At 53.9% G+C, this 24,760-nt stretch overlaps 2 protein-coding genes across 2 annotated transcripts; one reads left to right on the top strand and one right to left on the bottom strand.

Moving 5' to 3' along the window:
• Positions 1–120: 120 nt before the first annotated feature.
• On the bottom strand, positions 121–24,542 carry LOC128268228 (uncharacterized). Its single transcript, XM_053005266.1, has 15 exons — positions 24,251–24,542; positions 21,038–21,144; positions 20,395–20,937; positions 19,148–19,299; positions 12,921–14,297; positions 9,384–9,583; positions 3,398–3,499; positions 3,153–3,302; positions 2,917–3,036; positions 2,689–2,783; positions 1,293–1,384; positions 1,009–1,201; positions 806–941; positions 563–736; positions 121–459 (listed from the first exon to the last, which is right to left on the bottom strand). The coding sequence occupies exons 1-15, from the start codon at positions 24,499–24,501 to the stop codon at positions 342–344; spliced, it is 3,810 nt and encodes a 1,269-aa protein (XP_052861226.1). The 5' UTR covers positions 24,502–24,542; the 3' UTR covers positions 121–341.
• LOC128269227 (heat shock 70 kDa protein) lies at positions 4,556–8,090 on the top strand. Its single transcript, XM_053006630.1, has one exon. The coding sequence runs from the start codon at positions 4,556–4,558 to the stop codon at positions 7,988–7,990; it is 3,435 nt and encodes a 1,144-aa protein (XP_052862590.1). The 3' UTR covers positions 7,991–8,090.
• Positions 24,543–24,760: the final 218 nt, after the last annotated feature.

The following is a 24,760-nucleotide window of genomic DNA, read 5'->3' as shown; positions in this document are numbered from 1 at the left end:
ACTGGTAGGTTACTTTCTGTGTTAATCAGAGGGAATACTAAAATACTTTACAGCAAACTAAGCTAACTTATCGAACTCTAATTGATAACATGCCATCATTCGCTAATCAACACTTTGGAATCACTTGTAAACATTATTCGAAGACCCCGCGAGAGCTCGTCATTACGCTCCGCATACTGCTCTGCTGCGGGCCGGGGCACCGCGTGCAACGCAATTGAACGGCTCGCCCGGCCGGAAGGATCCCCAGACCTAGGGCTCCCCTTCCGGTTTCGCGTTCAACTGTCTTGAGCGGTGCCCCACACACGTTCGACCGGCACGAAATTGAGAGTTGATGAAACAATTTACAGCACGTGCAAATTTTCACAACTCTTGGATTTCGAGTCACGTGCCCACACACGACCCAGTAGCCCTTTCACCTTTAGGCTAGCCGATGTCCGTGAGCCCCGGTACTTCCTCGGACTAACGTGGTGAGGGTTAGAGAAGAAAGATGGAAAAAAGGCCAAAGTTGTGTGTTAGAACCCAACCACCACCGGGAAAGAAGATAACGGCGGCTTCCACTTACCTGCTGTGGGCACTTCCGGGAGGCGTTTCAACGAAGCCCCCGGGGGCCGGTGGTCCCGAAACCGGTGTGCTGGGGTTGGTGTTCCCACCGATGCCCGCCAAACAGATGGCCCCACCCAGCGGGGAGCAGGCCCGTCGTTTTGACTTTCTGATCGATCGTTTCCGGAAGAGGTCCCTAAAACGGAGAAAGCCGCGGGTTATTACTCGAAGCAGTTTACCAGCAGGCCTCGCATCGCGCGCGTACCTTGATTTCTCTGGGTTCTCCAGCTTTAGTCTTATTTGCGATAGCAACCCAACCAACAGCTCGTCCACGTTGTGGTTGATGCCTACGGACGTTTCGATGAACTTGCAGTCGTACTGTGTGGCCATTGCTTTGCCCTCTGTCGATATGATTCAAAATTGGTCAGTTTCGTAAGACGTACGACTGCGGAAAGGAGGAAAGCTTACCGTCGGAAGCAACCATTCGACTGCGGGCAAGATCCGCCTTGTTGGCCACCAGGATCACAGCCTTTTGGGCGATATTTTCTGTGGTCCACAGGATTTGCAGCACCCGTTCGGCGACCAGAAAACTGCCCTTATCGGCCGACGAGTAGATGACGCAGTATCCGTGCGGATCGTACGTTGCCATGCAGTTTTCCGGCTGCGAAAGCAAAGGGACAAACAGGTCAGACATGGACAAAAAAATGCGTTTCGTAGCACTGGATGCTCCCGTTAGCCCTCCCGTTACCTACCGCCATCTCGGTGTAGCTGTGGTCGATGAATGTTAACTCGGATTCTTCTCCACTGAGTAGAACGGAAACCGTTTTTTCTCCCGAATCATCATCTGCGGAAAAGAGGTTGAATAAGCGTTTGTAATAAAGCTTTATTCAGTGCAATGGCTTCAGTTGCAAGGCGTCCACAAGGTTACGACGCCACCTGCGATGGGTTTTTGCCCGTTACAATCCCTTCACGTGTCACCACACAGCAGCTCATTCTCGGGACCAAGGCAACCGTGGAAGGCCATTTGAGTGAAAGCTCCATCGCCACAGCTGTAAAGCGCAATAGACGGCCATTTATTGTGCCGCACCAGAAAAAGGTAAAAACCGGTACGCGCAACACGATATTGTCGATCTTGTTGGATGCATCCTGCTGCTGGATGCAGCAAAAATAGCAACCATCCGTCGCCGGTTGACGCGATGAATAGCGAAACGTTGGCCGATGGACGTGGATAGCACTGCTTGGCAGCATAAATGAGCCGAGCACAATCTAGAGCCGGCAACGACGGACAACGACGGCGGGGGCGGTGGCGGCGTGCTGATGGACACAATTTAGCAATACATAAAATAAAGCATCTTGCGGAAGGGCGCGCCCGTTCGCCAGTGCCCACGCCATACGGGAGCGCAATAAAGAGTCTGTGGTGTGGGGCTGGTGCAGAATAAAGAAGAAGGAAATTTAATTAAGTCCCTTCTCTAGACTTGACGGCCGAGTGGCATGCTTCCGTGTCGGGCTTGAAGTTTCGCACCCAGCCGCGCGATCCATCTTGGGTACGCGACGTCGACGACGACGTCCTGGTTTATAAATTGTCTTTATCCTGCTGCTGCCGGGTGCCCAAAAGGCTCGTACAATGTACTCATTTACAAAAAGGAAATTGAAGACTGTGTTTTGTCGGATGCGTACGTACTTAAGAAAAATATTATACTTAAGCGACCACTGGGCTGGTGTTTGAATTCCGAAGGCTCAACACAAAAGGTTGTGGTTAAATGAGCAAGTTTGCAGTAGCAAGTACACCAGCAAATTGTGTACGTGGTAAAAAGCTGTTACTCCAGGTGAGTGTTTTACCCCGATGTCCGAAAGCTATGCCGCGTTGCTGCTGACAGATTCATTATGCCCACAAATTTGTTTCTAAAACCAATCGCTTCGGGTGGTGGGTCTGTTCTAGAATCCAACATCGACTGTCGATCCATCAAAGTCTGATACGAACACACGCACGCATTAAAATCCTACCCTTTTGGCGTGCACAAAGTTGCAAACCGGAACCGTCGAACGAGGTTCGCTTGGGACAAAACTTTGCAATTCGCTTGTCGGGCGTGGGGCACTTAATGGCAATTTAATGGAAAGGGACGCAAAAAAAGCGCGTTCGCCACTCACCTATGCTGGTGTCGTACGCATGCAGGTATTCGGAGGTCATAAACTGTGACACCAGCGAGCTCTTTCCGACGGCCGCTCCACCGAGCATCAGCACCCTGATTGGGGAAGAAAAAGTCAAACGAAGTTAACGTTAGTTTCTATTTAAATTTCGAAATGAATATTAATGCATCGTGACTGTGCGTGGTACCAGCGGGATATTCGGCACATCTCCCCCAGTAGTGTACTCACTTGTACGGTCCCGAACCCGGATTCGATGTACTGCTTTCTCGGCTCGATGCCAAACTACACGTGGCGGATGTGCGCGCGGAACCAACCACATTCACGGCTGCTGGAGTCAAATGCTCGGTACTGGGGTGTGAAAAAGGATGAAAGGCAACGCGCCCACATGGAGATTAAACACGAAAGTTTTGTAATTTATTACTCAAAGCAATTAGCAACCCCTCAGACGCATTGTCAAAGCCCACCTGGAGTTGGAGCTGGCCACACTGTTGTTCGATTTACTTCGTCGACTTTTGAGCGAATCACCCCGATTTACGACCCCTTTGCCGGTGATGGAGAAATGCCTCAGCCGGTAGTACTCTTCTTCGACCCCTGTGTTGGGCATAGAAGCCACTCTGGGATGAAAATAAAGAAATAAAATCAGAACAAATAATAGTAAAAAAAGGTTTTCCTTTGCCATTTTGAAGCCGGTTGTTCGCTCACAGCCTACCTTGATCGTTGTTGTGGCAAGCATAGCTGATTTGGACGGCCCCCTGCACGGCTTCCCGGTGTTTTTACGGACTGCGACCGGCTGTGGTGTGGACTACCGTATCTAGGGCGAATGAAAATGAAGCAAATCGCATTTTTTAACACGCCTCACAACTTTACCCCGGTACTGAAACAGCGCAGACACAAATGCTAAGCAGATTTTCGACACACACAAAATGGACGTTTTGTCTCAGTGATAACATTCGTTAGTGATAACATGATAGTAAAGTTTGGGAATCAGATTTGAAAAAAATGTGCCGAAGAGCACGTTTTTCAACGGTGGCACCGAGCGTCCCGGAAAGTTTTCACCTTCACAGTATAAACGAAGGGCACCGTACAACTGTCACGGCTTTGTTGCGCCTGCGCTGAAAAGTCAACAGTCTCGTCGTTCATCGTCGCTTCGGCTGGTTAGAAATGGTTCTGTTATCGAGGAAATTAGTTCACGTTTTTGCTGCTCTTTAGAGTGTATATTATAGTAAAAAAGTTAGAGAATGTTATACTGTTACATTGGTCTACCGGTACGTAGATGCTGCTGTAGGTTTTACGATAAAAATGGGGGTTTCAAAGAGCGTAGACTGGGTAGCGTGTGCGTTAAGGTGCGAAGTGAATGCCAACTTTCGCGATTGGCGAAAACTTTTGCAAGCCACGGCTCTTGTGAGGCTTTTCTTGGCGTCCAAATGATCCAACGAAACAAAATATTGATCGCTGCGGTTCCCCAAACGGTTGTGCGTGCAAAAGTTCCCACACACACACTTTCCGATCCGTGCGAATCGCCATCGCTTTCTGCTGTTACGTGCATCAAATGCCCGGAGGGGCCACCATCGATTCCGCGTTCGCCAAGAAACAGCTGCAGGCCGTGTGCACGCAGCACGAGTTATGTGCGTGTGTGTGCGATTTCGAAAGCCCGTAAACAATGGTTGCTTTGTTTGTTTATGTTGCGAAGCACGCGCACGGGTCAAACGTCAAGGCAGGATCGCGGGTTCGATGTCACTCTCGCTCCTTATCATCGCCGCGGGGACTAATGAGATTATTATTTTTTGTCATCCCCCACCCACCGATAGCGAAACCGGAAAAGATGATTGCCGCTGCGGCTGCTGGTAATTAAAAAGTGCACGACAAGATGGAAATCCGGTCGGCCCCCGCTGCGGTGGCAATCGGAATCGACTTCGGGACGAGCTACTCGAGCGTCGGCATCTTCCGGAACGATAAGTTCGAAATCGTTGCCAACGATGCGGGCAATCATCGCATCCCGTCGGTGGTAGCGTTCACCGAGAAGGCGCGTCTGGTGGGCGAAGAAGCGCTCGCTCTGGCCGATCACGACCCGGCGAACTGTGTCGTGGACGTGAAGCGTGTCCTTGGGCGGCCCAAGGGGGAAGGTGGCAACCAGATTCAGGTGCAGTTCAAGGGCGAACGGAAAAGCTACCATCCGGAAGAGATATGCAGCCTTATACTGGCGCACTTGCGCGCGATGGCAGAGCGACGGCTCGGGCACACGGTGACCGGTGCCGTCATTGCCGTTCCGGCGCAGTTCTCCGACGGGCAGCGGCAGGCGGTGCTGGATGCGGCCACCATTGCCGGCCTCACGGTGCTACGGTTGATCAACGAACCGACGGCGGCGGCCATTTCGTTCGGCATCAACAAGAAGGTGATCGGCGAGCAGTGCGTGTTAGTGTGTTCGTTCGGTGGCGGGTTTCTCGATGTGTCCATTCTAACGATCTACAACGGAGTGTTCCAGGTGCGGGCTAGCTCGGGAGACACGAATCTTGGTGGCGTGGACATTGACAGCCGATTGGTGGCGTACCTCGTGAAGCAGCTGCACGAAACCCAATCGGTCGACGTCAGTGGTGATCGGGCGGCGCTCCGAAAGATCCGGAAAGCGTGCGAGCAGGCGAAGCGCACCCTGTCCTACACGAGCCAGGTATCGATCGAAATCGATGGCCTCGGCGAAGGTGGTCACACGCTGTGCACGCTGCTCACGAAGGACGTACTGTACGAACTGTGCAAGGATCTGTTCGAGCGGGTGCTCCTGCACGTGGAAACGGCATTGCGGCGCGCGCGTAAGGATCGGTTCGCCGTCCACGAGATCATGCTCGTCGGTGAATCGTCGCGTATTCCGCGTGTGCAAATAATGCTGAGCGAGTTCTTCGATCGCCGCTCGCTCAGCAGCTCGGTCAATTCGGACGAGGCGGTCGTCGTCGGGACGGCCATCGCCGCCGGCATTCTCAGTGGCGACCGGTCCGCCACGATACAGGACGTGCTCTGGTGGGATCTGGTGCCCCGGTCGATCGGACTGATCGGTGCGAACGGTGACGATCAACCGCGAATACTCATTAGTCGCAACTCGACGCTTCCGCTGAAGGTGAAGCACCGGCTGAAGAACTTCCGCGCGGTGCAGCGACTGTACGAGGGGGAGAGTGCCATCGTAAGTGATAATATTACCCTCGGCCGGCTGCTGCTGGAGGGAAACTTTGCCGACGGCATCGAGTACGTCGGGCTGTCGTTCAACGTGGATCTGAACGGAGTGCTGCACGTGGTGGTGGAGGGCAACTGTGAGCTCAAGGCGTCGCTAGACAAGGGCCGCCTGGAGCGCTACGAAATCGATCGCATCGTGTACGAACACAAGCGGCTAGTTCTCGAAATGGCTCGGGGCGAGCAGGAGGAAGAGCAACGAAGAAAAAACCCACAGCACCCGGAAGCGAAGGACGAGTCGAGGAAGGGGCCAACTTCCGATGACAGGATAGGTACCTGGGACCGGTTCAGCGAGTGGTTGCACTGCGTCTGTATCGTTACGTTCGATCTCGAGCTGGGCCAAGCGATGGAACTCATCCATCCGAAGCATGTTACCCTGACGGAACAGGAAAAGATGAACATCTGCTACCTGGCGTTCCCCGACTCGAACTCGGGCTGCATGGGCGACTCGCAGTTCCACATCCGCCTGCGGGTTTCATCCGGGTCCGAAAATTCCATCCTGCCGAAGGGGCTGCAAGAGTTCAACTGCCACTGCCTGCCGGTGCACCGGGCCGATCCGGGCCACTTCTGGGGCTTCGTGTACTTCCGCCAGATCAAGGACAGCACACTGAAGCGCGGCTACTTCCAGAAGAGTGTGGTGCTGCTGACGCGGCTTCCGTTCGTGAACCTTTTCTACGAGCTAAGCGCCGCCATTGCACCGGCCTACTTTGCGACGGGCGAGCCAACGCTGGAGGCCATCTGCGATGCAATATGCAAGTGGCCGTCGTTGCTAGGCGACGAACTGCTGTCACTTCAGGTGCTGGGCAGCGTGTATGAGGTCAGCATACCGAAGCAGAACGGCAAAATGGCCATCGTACCGAACCCGGACACGACGGTGCCGGCCGGTTCCACGGCCAACCGGGTGCTGTCGTCGGTGCACGAGATTGACATTTTCAAAAGCCTGCAGCTGTTTTTGCCCTACATTCACCTGCTCTGGGAGCTGGTGCTCACCGGGGAACCGATTATCGTGACCGGCACCTCACCGACCGACTGTGCCCACATGGTGCAATCGTTGACCAGCCTTATCAGCCCGCTGGCGTACTGCGCCGAAAGCCGTCCCTACTTTACGATACACGATACCGAGTTCAAAGAGTTCACGCAAAGCAAAAACGGCCACCCATCGATCATACTGGGCGTGACGAATCCGTTCTTCGCCAAAACGCTGCAGCACTGGCCACATACGCTTCGCCTGCAGGACAGCGCCGAGGCGCAGCTACTGAAGCAACAGCAGCAACAGCAGCAGAAACAATCGGCACTCTATTCACCGAAGGGCGGGCCAACGAGCGGGCCGCCATCGGCGTCCGCTTCGTCATCATCGGCCTCGGCGTCGTCATCGGACGGTTCCGCGACCCTGTCACGGCTATCGAAGATCAAGCAGATAACGACCAAGCTACTGGATTCCTCGCCCGGCCTGTACACCCAGTACAAACCGTTCGTACAGAAGGATAAAGCGTTTATCAAGAAAATTTTGCTCGGCATGAAAACGGAACGGCCACTATCGGTGCAGTCGGCCCTTCTGCGGCGTCATCTGCTCGAGCTAACGCAAAGCTTTATGATACCGCTCGAGCGGTACATGGCCTCGCTGATGCCACTGCAGAAGGATATTTCACCGTTCCGCTCGGCCCCGCAGCCGAACCCCTTCCGGCAGGAGGATTTCCTGGCCACGCTCGACGACTGTGGGCCACAGCTCACGTCCACCTGCCGGGGCGACTGGGAGGGCCTGTACCGGCGGTTCTTCAGTTCGCCCAACTTCAAGGGCTGGTACGAGGCGCGTTACTTCGAGCTCGAGCAAACGCTGCAGGTGCTGCACATGCAGACCCTGTCCGAGGCGAACCTGGCCGAGTGGGCGAAGGGCAAGCTGGAGGTGGAGATCGTCGACATGATACTCCGGTTGCGCCACAAGCTGACGCTCTGCAGCAGCGACCACATTGCGGCCCTGCCGGTGCAACTGAACGCGCGGGAAACGCGCGGCCAGCTGCTGCGCCACATGGAGAACATGAAGACAAGTCTTCCGGACGATTTGAAGCAAATTTTGGGCGACGCTTGAGGCGGCGGGCCGGTCACTCACCGGTCGGTGCGCGGTGCTGATCAATAAAAAGGCATTTGGGTGCGATTGTTGTTCTGGGCTGAGGATTTTAACCATAAACCATAAATTCTTGCCATGCTTCCTTCTTTCCTTCCTTGATGACCCCGTTCCGCCGCGAGGGTAAGTATCATCGATCATTTTCACTTCCTGCTGCTGTCGCACTGAATGCCGACGGGGACGAGGATATCGATTTGCATACGACAACCTTTCTTAAAGATGGGCTGAAGGGGGACTGGACCAGACCGCACTGACACTGGATTGGAGTTGTGTGTAAAACCGCACAACAGCCGGCCATGAAATGTGCGGTCCCCTCCCCATTTGCCTCCCCGCGGATCCGGTGGAATGGTCCGGGCAGTGAGCCAAGTGAAAATATTTAAAAAATGCCATAATGAGTGCTGGGTGGCCGCGTTTGCAGCATTCCCTGCGGCGAGACGCCATTGTTTCAAATACTTTCAACTCTAGTGAACGGTGCGCGTAATGCCTTTGGGGGACGTTTCAAGCGAAATGGCATGATTACTAATCTTTCCTATTTTAGAACACTCGAGTTCGGGAAATATCGGCCTTGGATGTTGATCTGGAGTTTGTGTGTGTGTTTGCGTGTTCTGCCGTGCAGTGCATTGGAACGGTCGGTTACTGTTGGACCGGCATGTGTGAGTCGCCCTCGGCAAGCGCAACAACAACAAACGGTTTCGGACGTAATTTCTGCGGCAACCTTGAAATACGCGGAAGACACACGTGCACCATCTGCGCCAACACACGCCGCAAATGCCGCGATGCAAAGAAAAACCGCAAACCCGCTCTTCGTTCGGCAGGTAATCGATTTCGGGTCCGAAAAACGCGTAGGTTGTGGCCATACCACCGGAAACCCGGTAAGCCGCCGCCGGGGGTCGGTTTTCGACTCGATATAAAATGTTTATCAATGTGCATCCGTCCCATCGGATCGGATGCGTGGACCGTTGACGTCCAAAATCCAATCTTCTGTGTGGAGCCGGTGAAGGTGGATTGATCCTTGCCGCCTCCGTCAACAACGACATGTGGGAAGGCGGTACATGCCACCGTCCGACAGTCCCCGTCCCGGACGACGGAATGTTGGCTGCGCGAAATTTAATCAAGGTGCACGGTAACATAATAACCGATCCCGGCGGAACGGCAGATAGGTTGTGTGGTTTGGAGCAGAAGGAAATCCTTGGCGTGGGACGCGCGCGGCCGCCTGTTTTGCAATCGAAAGTTTTTTAATTTACTTTGGGAAATTAAAAAGCTCCCCAAAACATTGGCCGGTCGTCCGCCGGTGCCCTTAATTGGGTGGCCTCGGCGGGGGCCGCTCGGTACGCTCGAAAGTTCGAAGTCCACTCACCTCATCTCGAAGTCCTTGATTTCCTCCGTCGTAAGCGTGTTGGTCACGTCCAGCAGCTGGCGCATGTGTTCCTCGCGCTGCTGTCGCTTCTTTTGCGCCGGCACCGGCTGCTGCTCCTTGCCCTGCTCGACGCTGATAAAGTCACCCTCATTCTTGAGCAGAATCGTCTCGACGGATGTGTAGTCCAAGCTGAGCGAAGGCTGTGGAGGACAGAAGACAGGGAATTGAATTGTGTGGTCACACAACATATTCAGCGGTGGTACCCCATTTTAAGGGGTTAAACCCACCAAACTACTAATGATTGGTTATTCAAACACGAGATACGCGCGCGCAAAAAATAATTAAATTGTGCCGAATTCGGAACGCGCGCTAGTGATGCGTTGACGAATAATAAACACGAAAATTGCACACCACCAACCTTCCGCGGAACTCGAGAGTGCGGCGCCCCGGCAAAGTGCGTAATGGTGTTGTCAAGTACAACTCGCGGAGATTCGCACAAAACTAATTTGGCCTTTTGGGAGGCGGCGGTCGGAACCCATGGATGCTGCCATGGGCGACACAGTCAATTCAACGGAGCAAAATTGAAATTACTCGCAACACAGCACGCGCTCCACGGCAATCAAAACCACACGAACTCCATTTAGTGCTGGTGGCGGCCCAGCAGTTATCATCCTCGGGCGACGACCGCGACGACGGCGGCGCTAATGCGAATGAGATAATTTTCTGCACGATCCGTTCGTGCGTGCCACGCTGCTGACGTACTTTTGTTTGCCTTTTCCGGTGGCGACCGTTCGTAAGGCGTCACTTGGCGGCGAAGAAGCCTAGGACGTCGCAGCCGCTGACGGAACCTCGTCCGGGAGGACCCCAGACAGAGGACGACGACAAGGGGTGCGTTTGCCGTGCGATAATGGGACCGACAACGTGGTCCGTGGTACCGACGTTTATTGGCGCCGCAGAGAGTCATCAAACGAAATTAATCAAATAAAACAAATCCACACGGCTGGGTGGCCGTAAAACGTTCGGGGTCCTATAGAGGGGGCAGAGTGTGTACCTAAGTGCCTAAGAAGATAAGAAGAGGGTCACGCTACACCAACATTGACTCTTCGCTAAGCCCTGAGCTGCTGAGCGAACCAAAAAGAATATTCTTTAATATAACCTCTGAAGAACGGTGGCAAAAGTGTGGGCCGATGAATTGGCAAGAAGATTGCAGAATTCATTATCTCAGTGGTCGGACGTAAACCCCGGCCATACTCTGTCTGCACCTCATTTCGGCACCTCGTCATTTCGCCATCCATCGGGAGCCCGGGATTGGTGTTGTGTGCTCATTGTCACCGTACGCGGCAGGACATTGATAGTTTGCACGTGTTTCACCCCGGACCAGAACGGGGTAAGCCCTGTCAGGGAACGATCTCGGGACATAATCTCATCCACCTTACTTGACGGGGGCCCAACGTGCCCCTGTCACAGATCGAAAAACCGGAATGATATCATCACATTGACATCGACAACAGCCTCCGACCCTCCGCGGTTGGGAGCATTTTGGCAATGGTTGGTCTCTTTTTCTTTTGCGAATGGTGAAGCCGACAAATGTTTCCAACGACACAGACATCATACCGGCACACATTACGGTTTCCGAAGAACTTCGAGACCCGACCGATGTTCCCAGAACTGTGTCCTGCCGCCGGGTTGATCATTGGCTGAACTGTGAAGGTTCCGAGAAGAATGAGTTGAAGTAGGCCTACGGGGGCAAAGCAATTTTTCGGTAACGTGTCACCCGGGCGTTTGGACAGATTAACGGTAAGTGACTCAGAGAAAATTTCATTGCACGCGTGAGTCTGCTTCGGTGCGGTGCCGTGCGAGAACGGATTATTATTGGAACACGTCTAGAACACGGATGTGTTTCCCCTCCTTTTTGTTTAGTTTTCTAACCGCCCGCCCGGAGGGGGGTAAGTGTTTCCATTTTCGAAGTGGTCCACAATTTTGCACGCCTGTGTCAGGCATGTCAAGTGCTTTCGAAGTGCGAGCTGAGAGCGTTTCCATCGTTACCACCATCGGTCTCACTGTTTATGTTTGCTGTTTGTGTTTCTCGGCGGGACTCACAGAGAGCACAGGAATGTCCCGCGATACTAGCGACCACCGCGAATGTCGGTATGAAATAGTCCAACAGCCCGGCTCTCCGGTGCTTCTAATACCGCATTCCAACGTTCCGATATAATCAGACCCCAGGTGGGGCCGGGAACATATTTCACGCGACGGCACTGAACGTCAATTAGGGTGCCGAACAAAGGCTCCTTAAATTTGTTGCTTCACACAAATCAAAGACGAGATATTTCGTACCATTACCACGACCGCTATCTGACCGAATCTCGATTTGGTGAATCCCTAGCCGGGACCGGTAAAAAATACCAGCAAATACCTTTTTCGCCATTTTCGCCCTTGGCTAAGCCTTCGCCAATGGGGACCACCGCCACCTTTCAATGCTTAGAGAATCTGAACGGTCTGCCGGACGGACGGTCCGACCGGTGCAAAACCACCGGAAACGGTAGATACCACCGAAGGATGCTCTGATGGTCCGTGTCAGGGAATAATTCAATTACGTCAGCCCCAAAAGAGCGATTTACGGAGTACGGTGTCGGAAAAGTGTCCGCTTTTCTTCGCCGACGCCGAGTAAATCATCGACAGTAGCACCGTTTTGCTTTTTCGCGCGCACATACACGATCTAATAAACAGTTTACGCATGCCGGTGGGGGCCACGACGGTCGGAGCGGACCGGGCACGATAATAGGGGAAGTTGTTTCTTTTGAAGCACACAGCCACACGCACACCGGCACTGTTAAATATATCCCGTTTGTTTCTCCCATTTCCCAGGTGGCCCGTACTGTGGACCAAAACGACCCGAGGTCGAAGGCAATCCGTTACCGAGCGGTCAGGCGCTATCACCATCGCAGACGCGCGCGCACGAAGCGCGCATGTTTGTTGACTTAAGGCGCCCGCGAGTCCGCGCGCTCTCTTTCTTCACCGCAAGAAACGCGGCCGCGGCAATATAAACAAGCGTGGAGTTGATTCGGAGAACCTGTCCGTTCCGGGTTCGGGTCAGCAACTATTGCGCGTCAAGTGGCTGGCTGGCGGGTTAGTGTGTGGGAGTGCCCTCGCCCTTCGCTGCGTTACCTGCGTGCGGCGTCCTACCTTGGGTTCAAACAATTTGGCAACCCTTTTCATGAACCGATTCATCTCGGTGCTCGTTCGGTTCGTTCACAGTGCGTACAGATCAAACGTAGCGTGCGATTCCGATCACACCGACTCACTCCGATCACACCGATTCACACCTTCACAGACACAGACCGGTGGACATGCTGGTTCGACCCCCCAAACGCACCACCCCAGGATCGATCGAGTAGCGTGGTGCCGATTACCGGCTGCCGGGAATTTGAACTGACAACAAAAGTGACACAATTTGGTGGACCGCGGAACCGGAACGGGAACGAAAACAAAATGCGCTGCACACTGAACCGGAGGTGCGCGAACAAAACTACGTACTTGCTGTACGACTATTGTTGCCCGTGGTTGTGTACAGACTGCTCCGTCCATCGGGTTTGGCGTTACATTTATAGCCCCGGCGGTGTGTGCGCCTGTGCCGGTGACGACGACGACTGCGTCGACCGCCGCCGGTAGTCGGGGCGATGGCGCACGCGCGACCACGACCGTCGTTCCAGGCGGCTCACCGACGGCGATCACCGGAGACGTTGACGACGAGGGCGAGATCGTGATGGACGTTTCGGCGAAGTAGTCGACACGCAGATCCGGCAGCAGAGTCCCGCAGCCCAGCTGGTGGTGCGCGGCGACACTGTTGCTACCGCCGAGCTTCGAGGGCGGCATCATGTCGAACTTGGTCGCGATCTGATCGAACCGCGAGGGTGCACCCATGACGCTGCCGCCGCCGATGGTGGTGGTGCAGGCGGGTGCCGTTTCCGGGCGCCGTTGCGGTGAGAACGCATCGGCCGCTGCGTGCGGCTTCCGTTGGCCGTGGGACCGGTCACCGATCGCGCCGCTCCGTTCCTGCTGCGACAGGTAGGCGTACTGCTGGAAGATCGAGTAGTGATCGCTAAAGATCTCCGAGTCGAACAGCAGCTTCGAGGGGGACTCGCACCCCACGCCCCCGTCCAGGATGCGCTGCAGGTCATCGTGGTCGTCGTCCCCCGGTCCAGGGCGACCCCCGGTCCGGGTGCCATGGTCCTCAAAGAGCAGCTCCTCCTCGACGGCGAAACACTCCCGCTGGATACGCTCGTAGTCGATCGCCTCCCGGTCGAACGGGAACATCGTCAGGTCGGGGTCGTAGTTCGGGTTTTTGAACGGCTTGCCGGGCCCGGCTTCCCGAGTGACGGCGGCCGTCGCCGCCGCCACGGCACTGCCCGCCTGCTGGACGAAGCGCTCCTTTCGCGTCTTGAAGCTGTTCATCAGCCGCTTCGGTGTCGAGGATGAGGAGATCACCGCTGCTGGGTCCGCCGGCTGTGGCTGCCGTTGCGTGGCCGTCGCCACCAGGCTATCGATGGCCGCGTTCGGCGATTGTTCCGGCGTTTGCTCGAACGACGACGCCGACGGGGGCAGCTTGGGCGGTGGACGGCGGATCGGGTTCGGTGACTCGTCGAAGCTGAACATGGTCTCGTGGGTCCGGGCCAGCGTACTGCAGCCACCAGCCGGCGTTCCGCGATTTCCGCTGCGTTGGGTGGCTCTGGGTGCTTTCGGATCGGGCGACACTGGCGGATCGAATGGGAACCGGGTGGGCCCGGATGTGGCCGGTGCCGTCCGCGGGTTGTGCACCGCGGTGCGCTGCAACCCCGGCTGCACCGCAGAACCGGGTTTCGGTGACTCGCGCGGGGAAAACATGGGCGATGCCGGTGACATGTCTTCCAGTTCCTGGTGGAGAAAGAGGACAAAGAAGCTGGTTAGAGGGCACAAAGCAAGCAACGGTGTGTTGTCCTGGGGAAGAAACGACTCGCTGAAAGACCAGGCACCTCCACCGGGCTCTCGCCCGTAGATCACTCGCCCTAAGCCGCGGTGGATTCGTCACTCTCTATCCAGTTCGTCAACCCTAACACAGTGTGTAAACTTGAGAGAAAAGGCTTAATGGGTGTAGCTCGCCTAAGTCGTCGTAAGAGGCGTCGCCATGACGACGGTGTGAAGTACCAGGCGTCTCCATATTGATGCGGGGCCATTGATCGCGGCGCACCGTTGCAGGTTATGTCAGCATCAAAGCGAGTGACAGCAGTTCAAAGAGTCCAAGAGCGTTCGCGCCCACCAATGAAGGCAAAATTTACTACGTGAGGCCGCCAGTGCTACGATTCCAGCAATGTCACCGCGCTGTTGCTGCTGCTGTTGTTGTGGTCTGCACCGTTCCATCATCCGACGCGAGCAGCGCAAAAGATTTATGACCGCAGTCACGGTTAAACAAAAGGTAACAGACCCCGGACGCGGACGGATTGGGACAGGTCCGGGACTGCAACTGTTTGTACAACTGTGTTGCCGCCACTTTTTGCTCCGTGTTGCACTAAATTCAAATTATCGTGCGCGGATCGTACGCTAGCTGGCTGCTCTGTCATCGCCATTACGCGCGGCCGGCCGCGGCGAAGAATAACTGTGCCGCTCGTGCGTGAATCACGCGTGTGTGGTCGATGTGGTCTTGTTTGATAATCGTGACAGCGACATCACCGGGAAACTGGGAAAGGCCAACGGCACTCGGACCGGTGTGTGTGTGTCGTGAAGTCATTGGACTTTCAGCGTTAGTGTCCCGTTGTGTGGTGTGCGCGATGGCGATCCAATCCGAAGGGAGTTGAAGGCCGTGCGCGACTGTCACCCCCGCGAGACGATGGCGGTGATGGCGGCGCGGTTCTCTGTTGTCCAATGACGGGGCAAATTGCTGTCCAAACACGCGCCAGCTGACAATCCAGGAAATCCAAACCGTTGATGAAACGGAGTCGACTGATTGCTTCCGATCGGCGTCTTTTTGCGGTTCGCTTTGGGTGGGTTTTTACTGAAATAATCCACTAGGCCCCGGGCAGACCAGGCACACGGTACAGTTGGGGAAGAATAAATACTAATCAAAAGGGATGGGTCGCGTCGGACCTTTCTATTTCTACCTACAACCCACAGAGCCGCTTCGAAGGAGGTTTTCGAGCAGTCATTGGAGTACTTTTTGCCTCTGCGATCGACCTAAAGGACGCACACGTTTCCCACAAATGTCTGTGGTCGCAGCAAATCGATATAAGCGCACAGCTTGCTTTGTCTAAAAAATGAATGGGCCATTTTGACGTTTGAAATCGTCTACGGTCGTACATTAAAAAGACACGATTTCGGGGGAAAACTAAAGCGGTTTCGATTCTTAAGCCGTTGGCTTTAGATTCGAGCAGTTCATCGTAAGGAACCGACAGAAGTAGTCAGCAACATGACAGAACCCGCTTTCGCCCACTGCGTTCTGCGTTAATTATTGATTAGCAGGCGTGTAATGAAAGGCAAAAACCGAGGTAGCCTGGCCAGACTAGAGCGCGGTCCGTCCGGGGGTTCCGTTTTTTTCGATTTCGTGAAATTTAGACGCATTTCGATACACACACGTGTATCAAGAAGGCTTCGCGTGTCTCGCCGCGGTCGACCATTAACGAGCCATTTTTTTTCCTTTTCCGGCGACACACGGCGGGGTGGGAAAAGCGGACTAAAATCCGGTACATGCCAGTCAGCAGCAACCGGGACTCGGGCCGACCGACCGACCGGAACCGGGCAACACAAAGGAGGGTTCGGCAGCAGCGGCAGAACAGATCGGCGAGCGACGGCCACGACGACGACGATGGCGATGAGTTTTCCAAAACAAAGCACAGCAGGATCGGCAAAACCGAGAAACATGGAAAAAGCATCACCGGGCGGGCGCGGGACCGACCGACCGCGCCGACCGAAGTTGTGTATGTGAATTAAAATATATCTAACACGCGGAACGGAAACGGTAAAGAAAGCCACCGGGAAGCAGGAAGGCACGCAGACAGGTGGACCCAACAATGGCACCGCGGGTCCAGCGCAAAAACAAAACAAACCGCGTGGCGTGTCGTGTATCTATGCCATACGTATGCTTCCGTTCCGGGTCATTAGCAAGTAGCATGCAAAAAGAACGCAATTGCACTCTTGTTTTAAGGCGCATCGCAGGGATTGTTGCGTGACTGCGTCGGTACGAAGCTGTGTCGTGTGTTGCGGTTTGCAAATTCTTCGTTTTCTCGCTAAACTAACGCGCGGTATTGTTGCGTTTGGGATCTTCATTCATTTTAATATAAATTGTGCAAAAATGCCTAACCGTACACCAATCCGTTCCAGCGCGATCGTTGTGCTCAACATTTTCTTTTGATGGGCTCTCCGGGGCCACGGGGTTACTGGTAATTAAAGAAAAGCTCATCCACCACGCAATTTATGGGCTCGTTCCCACGGCGCGCTGTATGGCTTTTCCGGTTTCAGGGCCTCCAAAACCACCCCGGCCCATTAAATTACCTGGTTCCGTGTACGAAAAACCCCAAACCCGTTTATCGCTAACATAATGGGGCTCGCGCGCGCCTTAGCCTGTGGCCGCGCGGTAAGGCTTCGACACGTCCATTTTATCATCCGTTTTTACCTTTTTTTTCTCGTTGCTTCTTCAAACGATAGGGGTTATCAGATTGCCCAAAAAAGAAATGGCGCACCACGGCGATGACGATGGCTATTTACTCTCGACAACAAGAGGCTCGTTACTGTCCACGCCGTGCCGAGCCGAGAGTAGACCGGCAAGTCGTATAATATTGGCAATGGCGGGCGTTAACCGAGAAGTATCTCATTTCTTCGAACCCGGGGCCTTGGCCATCGGTTGGTGTGGGGAGAGCGGGCGAAGGAGCCATTCCAGCGTCCCGGGGACACGAGGGGCCTCCACAGAAAATTGTATTACGGAGCTATGGTACCGTCACTGCCTACGCTCGCAAGCCCGTGGCGGGGGTATTTCGTTGGAATTAATTTTCTCCCTCGCCGCCGTCACCGCGACTGGACAACAAAGCCCTCCATAAAGGGTTCCGGCCTGGGATTCGGGACGTTCGGGTTCCGTCATTCGGGCGGTCCACTAATCCTTCCACACTGAAACAAAATGAATACCGGAAGAGGGTCGTGCGGACTCAACCCGACCCCGACGTCACCGACGTCAGATTTGGGCAAATAGTCACCCGTAGCCACTCGGCGCTCCGTAGCTCACTTTGATGACAGGTTGCCTTGGGCGTCTTCGTTTGCAAATTCGCTTCATCAAACATCCGGGGCATGCGCTGGCTCTCTCTCTCTTTCTCTTTCTTTGCCTCCGAGGCACGCGTATGGCGATGAAGATGAAGAACCGAATTGTCTAACACTTTTCTGCCATCCATCAAACAGTATTCGGAGTATTATTATTATTTGACCGGACGATCAGCCGCGTGCCCAAGTTGTGCTTTCTGCCAAGGCAAGGCTTCGACTTCTCGAGCAATATCGCAATACATCACGCGCTGAACACTCGCGCACGTGTGTGCCGCCCCTGCCGCCCAAGCGCAATTCTTCATCGACCGCGCGCCGCGACGACGGATCGGCTGCTGTCGGCGTTTCTGATATGTTTACACAATAGCCCAATGAAACATAACATAACTGCTGCGGGCCGCGCAGCTCGGCCCGTGGTGAGTCGTTGGACCAGGGCGCCTAAAAATACACACAAAATACACGCTAATTATAAAAGGCCGCCGCGCGGAAGACTATTAATAAAACGCATACGCATCGGCCACGTGGGTTGATAAGTCGTTAAGCTGCAGTTACGATTTGTTTGTAAAGTATTTCCGAAAACGAAAGTGACAAAACAATCCGTTTACGGACCAAACAATCCGTCCGGACTTCATTCCGGAACTTGCAGCGATACGACGTGAGGAAGCGCATTTCGTCCGTCGTATTGGCCACAGCTTAAGCCACTCAGCGACTTAACGAGCGACGCCGACTGCCGCCGTCGTGACGTTCCCCGCCCCGGTGGTGCGCGTCTCGGCTCCGCGTACAAAAGTGCAACAAATCCGAAATCACCGGGGTGACCCACCGCACAGCAGCTAGGGTAGGGTTTGGCAGGGTTACAATGATCGCGGTTTCTTGCGGCCCCACAAAGGGCTAGTGGGCCGCGGTATGGGGACCCGCGCGGAGCCGGCGTGCCACAAAGTTACTCAACACACACACGGGTGCGGGTGCGCTCTGTGCAATGACGTCATTGGCGAGCGTCAGGTCACAGAGGGTGGCCGCCGAGTTCGAGCGGGTGCTTTCTTGGTACGCGGTACTTTAGAATTTAGGTTGAGAGTGCTGCGGGCCACGTAAACGCTCGGCTCAATGGCCGCGACACCAACAGCCCCTCTTGCGGGGGAGGCAACCCCTGTTCCTGATTGAAACATATGTTAATTGCAAATTTAGCATACACTCGACCGGTGTTCTTAGAAGCAGCACTTGGGGTTGGAAGGGGGTGCCCATCAGATGGCACTCTGTTCCGGGGCGAGGCCCATTCCGGGACCGGGCGACTCGTAAAAATAGCACCATGACCTAGTCGCACCGGGAATGCACCTCCAACACCGTTTAATGGCTGTGGCGCGAGTTGGGGAAATCCGCTCTACGTGCTGGGAAACGTATACTCTCTCTCCCCATTCGCCCTGGCCACTGGAAAACAACTTTCAGGGGTTTTAGCTTGGACCAGCAGTTCGTGGGAAACGGAGGGCTATGCTCACCTGATAGCTTATCAGCATCGGTGTGTCGGGCGGCCCGTTGATGACGGTGATGTTTTCGTCCTCCTCACCGTTGGTTTCGTTCATCATCACGATGCTGGAGCTCTCGTCGTCCAGCGAGCTGAGCAGCGGTTCGCTCTGTCCCGACGTATCACCTGGGGGCAGGGAGTGGGGAGTCGGCCGCAGCAGCATTGGAGAAAGGAATGGAGAAGCAAACACACACCGTGTATCAATTTTAGACTCAAACTCTCCTCGGGGCACGTCTCTGTTTGGAATCCTGTGCATGGCACGTTACGTTACGGCGGGACGGTCGACGCCCGAAAATCGTTCAACCGATGCGATCCGCTTCCGGTGTGGGCGACCAATACCCCAGTGTTTGTAAACAACAACCGAGCGTTTGAATTGTTTTCAATTTCAACAACACACGGGCTTGAATTTGGCAACTGGAGCGAACAGACGCGTGAACCGCTCTCCGGTCATGGGGTGCACAACTTGTATCGACACGTTGGAATGTTTAGAATTTTGCTCAACAGCTTACTTTCACGAGTACATAGCGTAGCCTAGCTGTGTGATTATATTTATTTAAAAAGTTCCATCTTGTTTAAAATTTACTTTGAACATCACCGGGATGTGGGCTTTTTTCAATGCAAATTCCAGTGCTGGAACCCCATATTGTTACGTTGGCAGCACTGCCATCTGCGATGGATTTCATCAGGCCATCCTAGCAACCTGCATCCTGCTGTTTTTGGGGAAGCCGTCGATTAGTGATCTCGATTGGTTTTGTTGTCATATCCGAGGTATCAGTCGAATACGATTTTGAAAACCCATTCGTGTCTGAAAGGCGTCCAATCCAAATTTGTTTCCAAAACCGCCCCATTTCGTTTAGGTGCCCTCGATGTTATTCGCGCCCTCTATTCTTCTGACGTACTAGCACCGGGTCGTCGTCCGCGGCTAACCGCGCTACTCGAGCAAAGGCACCGTGTGGACATCGGTTCGGAGTTGACAGAAGCTGAATTAAATTAGGAGTTGAGTACCATCCGGAAAAAGAAATCGTCTTCGCGAACCGTTTCCGAGAATGGGAAGAAAAGGGGGCCACAGGATGTATTGGAACTGACGGGAAAATAGCTTTACATATATTTCTGGGAATTTATTTACATAAAATAAAATTGGGCGAGGAGGAGAGTGTCCTACGTCGTAACGTGTGTGGCTGGGATTCGCATTCGCCGAGCTGAAAAGGCGGTGGGGCTTACCGAGGTCCAAGGAGTCGTTGGTTTCGGTGTCGGTTGTGGTCGTAACGTTCGTGACGTGTGTCGAAGCCGAGTCAGTCGAGGTGTTGATCGTGGTGGCCTCGGATGTCGTGGACGAACCCATCACGATCACTTTCGGGACGGCCGTGATGCTGCTGGCCGCCGCAGCCACTACCGTCGCCACCGTGGCAGCCTTGCTGGCGGCCTTGCTGACGCGAGCCGTCTTGAAGTAAAGCCTCCGCAGGGCAGACGTTGGGGTGCCGCCACTGTGCTGCTGCTGCTGCGGATGTCCGGGACTGGTGCCGGCGGAGGCATGCGGAGTCGGGGAGCAGGAGGTCGACGACGAGGACGATGACGACATGTTGCCGCTGCACAGCGCCATCGAAGACGCGGCGGCATCGAGAGCTGCGCCGGTCGCGGGCTGCTGAGCGGTGGTGGTGGTGGTAGAACGGGACCCAAGGTTGCTGGTGCGCCGGCTGCAAGGGTGGACACTTTCGATCGGCTGCTGCGGCTGCGAACCGGATACTGTCATGGCATCGGGGGGCACTGTCGGAAAGGGACACAGTCAAGTGCACGTCGATGGCGATGCTTGGCGAGGTCCCTTAATGTGCCAATACCACCACTACTACCACTACGCTCTACTCACCTCTAGTTTTGCGGGGCGTCGAAGGAGGCGGTGCTGGTGTCGGAGGAGGCGTTCGGCATCTATCTCGCTCGCGCCGACATCGGAAGGGTGAGGACCGCTCGGCGGCGCTGTCAACCGTCTGGGGAGCGAAAGTTGGAAAAGAGGAAAACGGGGTCGGGGCTCGGTTAATCGACCGCGCATACATCACACAACTCACACATCGGGTGCAAAGGACGGGACGGGTGGGGTTTGAGGACGGACAATCGATAAAACCGAAAGATTATTTACAGGCTGTCGATCAAAGCTGCCCGGGGGGCCCGTTCGTAGTTTAATGTCAGAAAATTGGGTGTTTATCCGTATCCGTAGTTGGCGCACGTCGTTGCTGTTGTTGCCTAGAACACTCCGAGAGGCTCTAGTGTGCGTGATTCAACGACCGACCGACCGATCGAACGCTTATCTCGATGACATTGCGGCGGTGGACGTAAGAAAGCAAAACAAAAACAAAAAACAGGAAGGAACCCATTTCATTTATTCTAAGTGCCACCGTGCGGGTAGCACAGCATGTCACATGTTGTTCTCGTACGCGATATCAATGACAACCGATAACCCCATCCGCCGTCTTATTACCTTTCCAATGAAACGTTTCTCTTGTTTTTTTTTGCTCAGGAAAACTACTTTATCTTATCATGACCATCTCTTCGACGAGTGTCTCTCGTGGACTCTCGCGGGACGCAAAAGCTACAGTGCGGGCCATTGATGTAACACCAGATGAGTTTCTGGAGTCCCATTTTTTCAAACTTCAAAACAAAACTTAATAACTTTCTTCGCGTGTTTCGGACATTTTCCATCCAAACACTTCCAAACATGAGGAAACTTAAGATTGAGGTTTTTACGCAATTGCACCGAGAGAACGATCAGATGGCTTACGGTCAGGCACACACCTGTGTTCCGTTCCAGTACCATCGGTTCGGAATTTTTAACCTCTCGCTCAGTCACTACCGAGAGGGCTCGTCGTCGTACAGTGTATAAACATTTCTCAACAACAGAACAGTTCCACGTGTTCCTTTGATTGGCTGGTGTTTCCCAAATAATAACAGTACCGGCGCCATGGTGAACCGCGCTCCGTTGGGTCCGAACACCGGATTGTTGGTGCGTTATTGCCTGGTGGTGCTGGTTGGGATGCTGTCCTACAACGTACACACCACGGTCGAAGGTTCGCGGCAGTGCATGAATATTTGATCACGGCCCCGCGCACTTGCGGCGGCGCATTTCATTCATAACTTGAGTCCATCTTCCTTTTTTCCTCCGCTTTCGGCTGACCTATCGATGGCGCAGCGCTCCGGTGCTACGCCTGTGGTCTCACGCAAACCTCCGGCGATCCGCGCTGTGTTACGGAGCCCCAGAGCGTCGAGGGGCAGAGCGTCGTAACGTGCTCCCGGAAGTACTGCACCATCACCCGGCAAGAACTGGTGGTAAGTGTGTGTGTGTGTGTGTACAGCTCGTCGTGTTCCGATGTGTATCCCCCTTCCGGTGCTGGAAAACGGCACAAATCAAACATGCGGTGCGGGTGGGGTGTGGTGTGTTAACAGTCCCACGTTTTAAGTGCTCTACTTGACGGATAAAGTGAGATAACCCGCTGCGCTGCACACGGGACAAGCGGCTCTGCTGGAAGCCTTCTGTCCGTTAGTTGCTGGTCATTTGGTTCGGTTGTCGTGTAACGCACTTTTTAATGGACGTTCTCGGTAATTGGTAACCGTAAACCTGCATCCATTCCGTTCCGTGTCCCGGAAATTGTGTTATCCTTGCTGGTGCGCTCTTGTTCGAGTTTACGTCCCACATCGAATCGAATTGGTGACTTCGGTCACTATCGATATTGTTTTGTATAGTTTTCGAGTTTTTGTTGGGCTCGGCAACTTTAACTTGGAATGGAACCCCGATAAACTGCTGTTCACGTCCAAGCGGTGCGGTGATATTGATATCAAAAAGAGAAGAGGTTATACTAAGACAGATTATGGGACGCAGCCAGCGTATTCATTGTGACCATATGGACGTCCTATTGAGAGCCGGTTGGGTTGTAACATTCCAGTTGGCAATTGAGACACTCAACAGTAATCGGCATCAAGTTTCCTTTCGTGCGTCACCTCCTGGGGACGTTTGAAATCGTTGAGTAACATCATAAAACCAATTCCACACTTCACGTGATTTTCAATTTAAAACGTATCCCACACATCACATATAACAACGATCGATAAATCACATCATAAACCAATGACCTTTACAATCCACCCATCGGGTTTTGTTGTTTCTTCACAATGCGTTTACGTCCAAATTGTGAAAACACCACCCAGATGGCTACGGAAGGAATAAGCTATGGAATGTGCTATTTGGGTTTGGGTTGCGCCCGCTTTCCGCTGATCTGCAAAAATCAATTGTAAGAAATGTTGACAAAACAATCGAAACCATTGGGTTAAGTCTCCGAGTCGAGGTCGACCATCTGGAAATGTATGTTATGTTAGGCACAAAAGCTAAACATCTCAACCAAAAATATTCGGACCCTGATATAAAGGACCGGGAAACTGGAATAAGGTTAGAATCGTTGCTCGTATCGCCTGCTAGAATTGAACCATTGCTGGAGCAAACGATGAAAGGAGTTTAGAAAACAGTCCATAGAAAACGATTTGGTTGAACTCAAAATGAAACCAGGGATAAAATATTATCTGAAAAACTATCGAGGGGGTGCATGTTTGGTCCAAAGAGAAGCTCCAGCTTAGTAGGAAACCTATAGAAGACTTGTCCGAAACGTGTTGGAGTCTGCATAATGTGGCGATTCAACTTGCGATACATTGACAGATACAGCCACGTTGGTAAAGTTCCACGAAAAACTAGTTACCGGGGGCTTTGGTAACAGTTTCCCCAATTAATGTTGCGTAACTCACCGCGAGATTGGTGAGGCTGTCGACTTGGTTTTAAGTTTTAAGTCATAATTAAAGGTCAAACCACTGTTTCGCCATTGTCTTTCCCGGCTTCCAGGATCCGCCCGGCAAGCTGGTTACCTTCCTGCGAGGCTGCGAAGAGAGCCCACTGGTGAGTGTTTTTGCCGCCGATTTGCCATTTCCGCTTCCGCTAATTGGGTGCTTTCTGGGTATCACGCGCGCACAGTATCTGGACGAGGTAATTGAAGATCCCACGTTCATCACCTACTACCGATCGTGCACCACGGACCTGTGCAACAACGGCGACGCCCTCGACTCGTCCACCTCCGGCCTGACCGGGCTCAACGAGGGCGCCTCGGAAAACCTCATCGTTCCCGGGCTGCCCGGTAACGGGGCCAACCCGGGGCCGGGACCACACAAGTGGCAGGCTTTAGCTCCATTACTGGTGCTCATTAAAATCACATCGCTCCCAGCATCGCCGTAACGCACGCATAACCGGGCGCCTCGGGTGCCCCCACCGCGGGGCGGGGCGACAAAGTTAGGGTTATTCATAATGTTTTTCGCCGACGACAACAACAACACAGCCCCGTGACAGGCCGACATTAAATTAAATAAATCTTGGGCTGGGCTTGTCGCGCAATGGCGGCGACCCACGCCCCGGCAATTCAGTACGGCGTGGTGTGTCAAATTACCTGACGACCGCGCAGGGGGAGGCAGCATTCGAAATCCAATTTTCCAACAGCCTCCGGTCGATAGAGTATAGCATATGGAGATAACCTCTGGCTTTTCTAGGACTGTTTCCCTCGTTCCC

The sequence above is a fragment of the Anopheles cruzii genome, chromosome 2, assembly GCF_943734635.1.
Source record: "Anopheles cruzii chromosome 2, idAnoCruzAS_RS32_06, whole genome shotgun sequence".
Taxonomy (NCBI): Eukaryota; Metazoa; Arthropoda; class Insecta; order Diptera; family Culicidae; genus Anopheles; species Anopheles cruzii.
The sequence above is the reverse complement of the archived record's forward strand: the minus strand, read 5'-3'. Positions and strand labels throughout refer to the sequence as shown.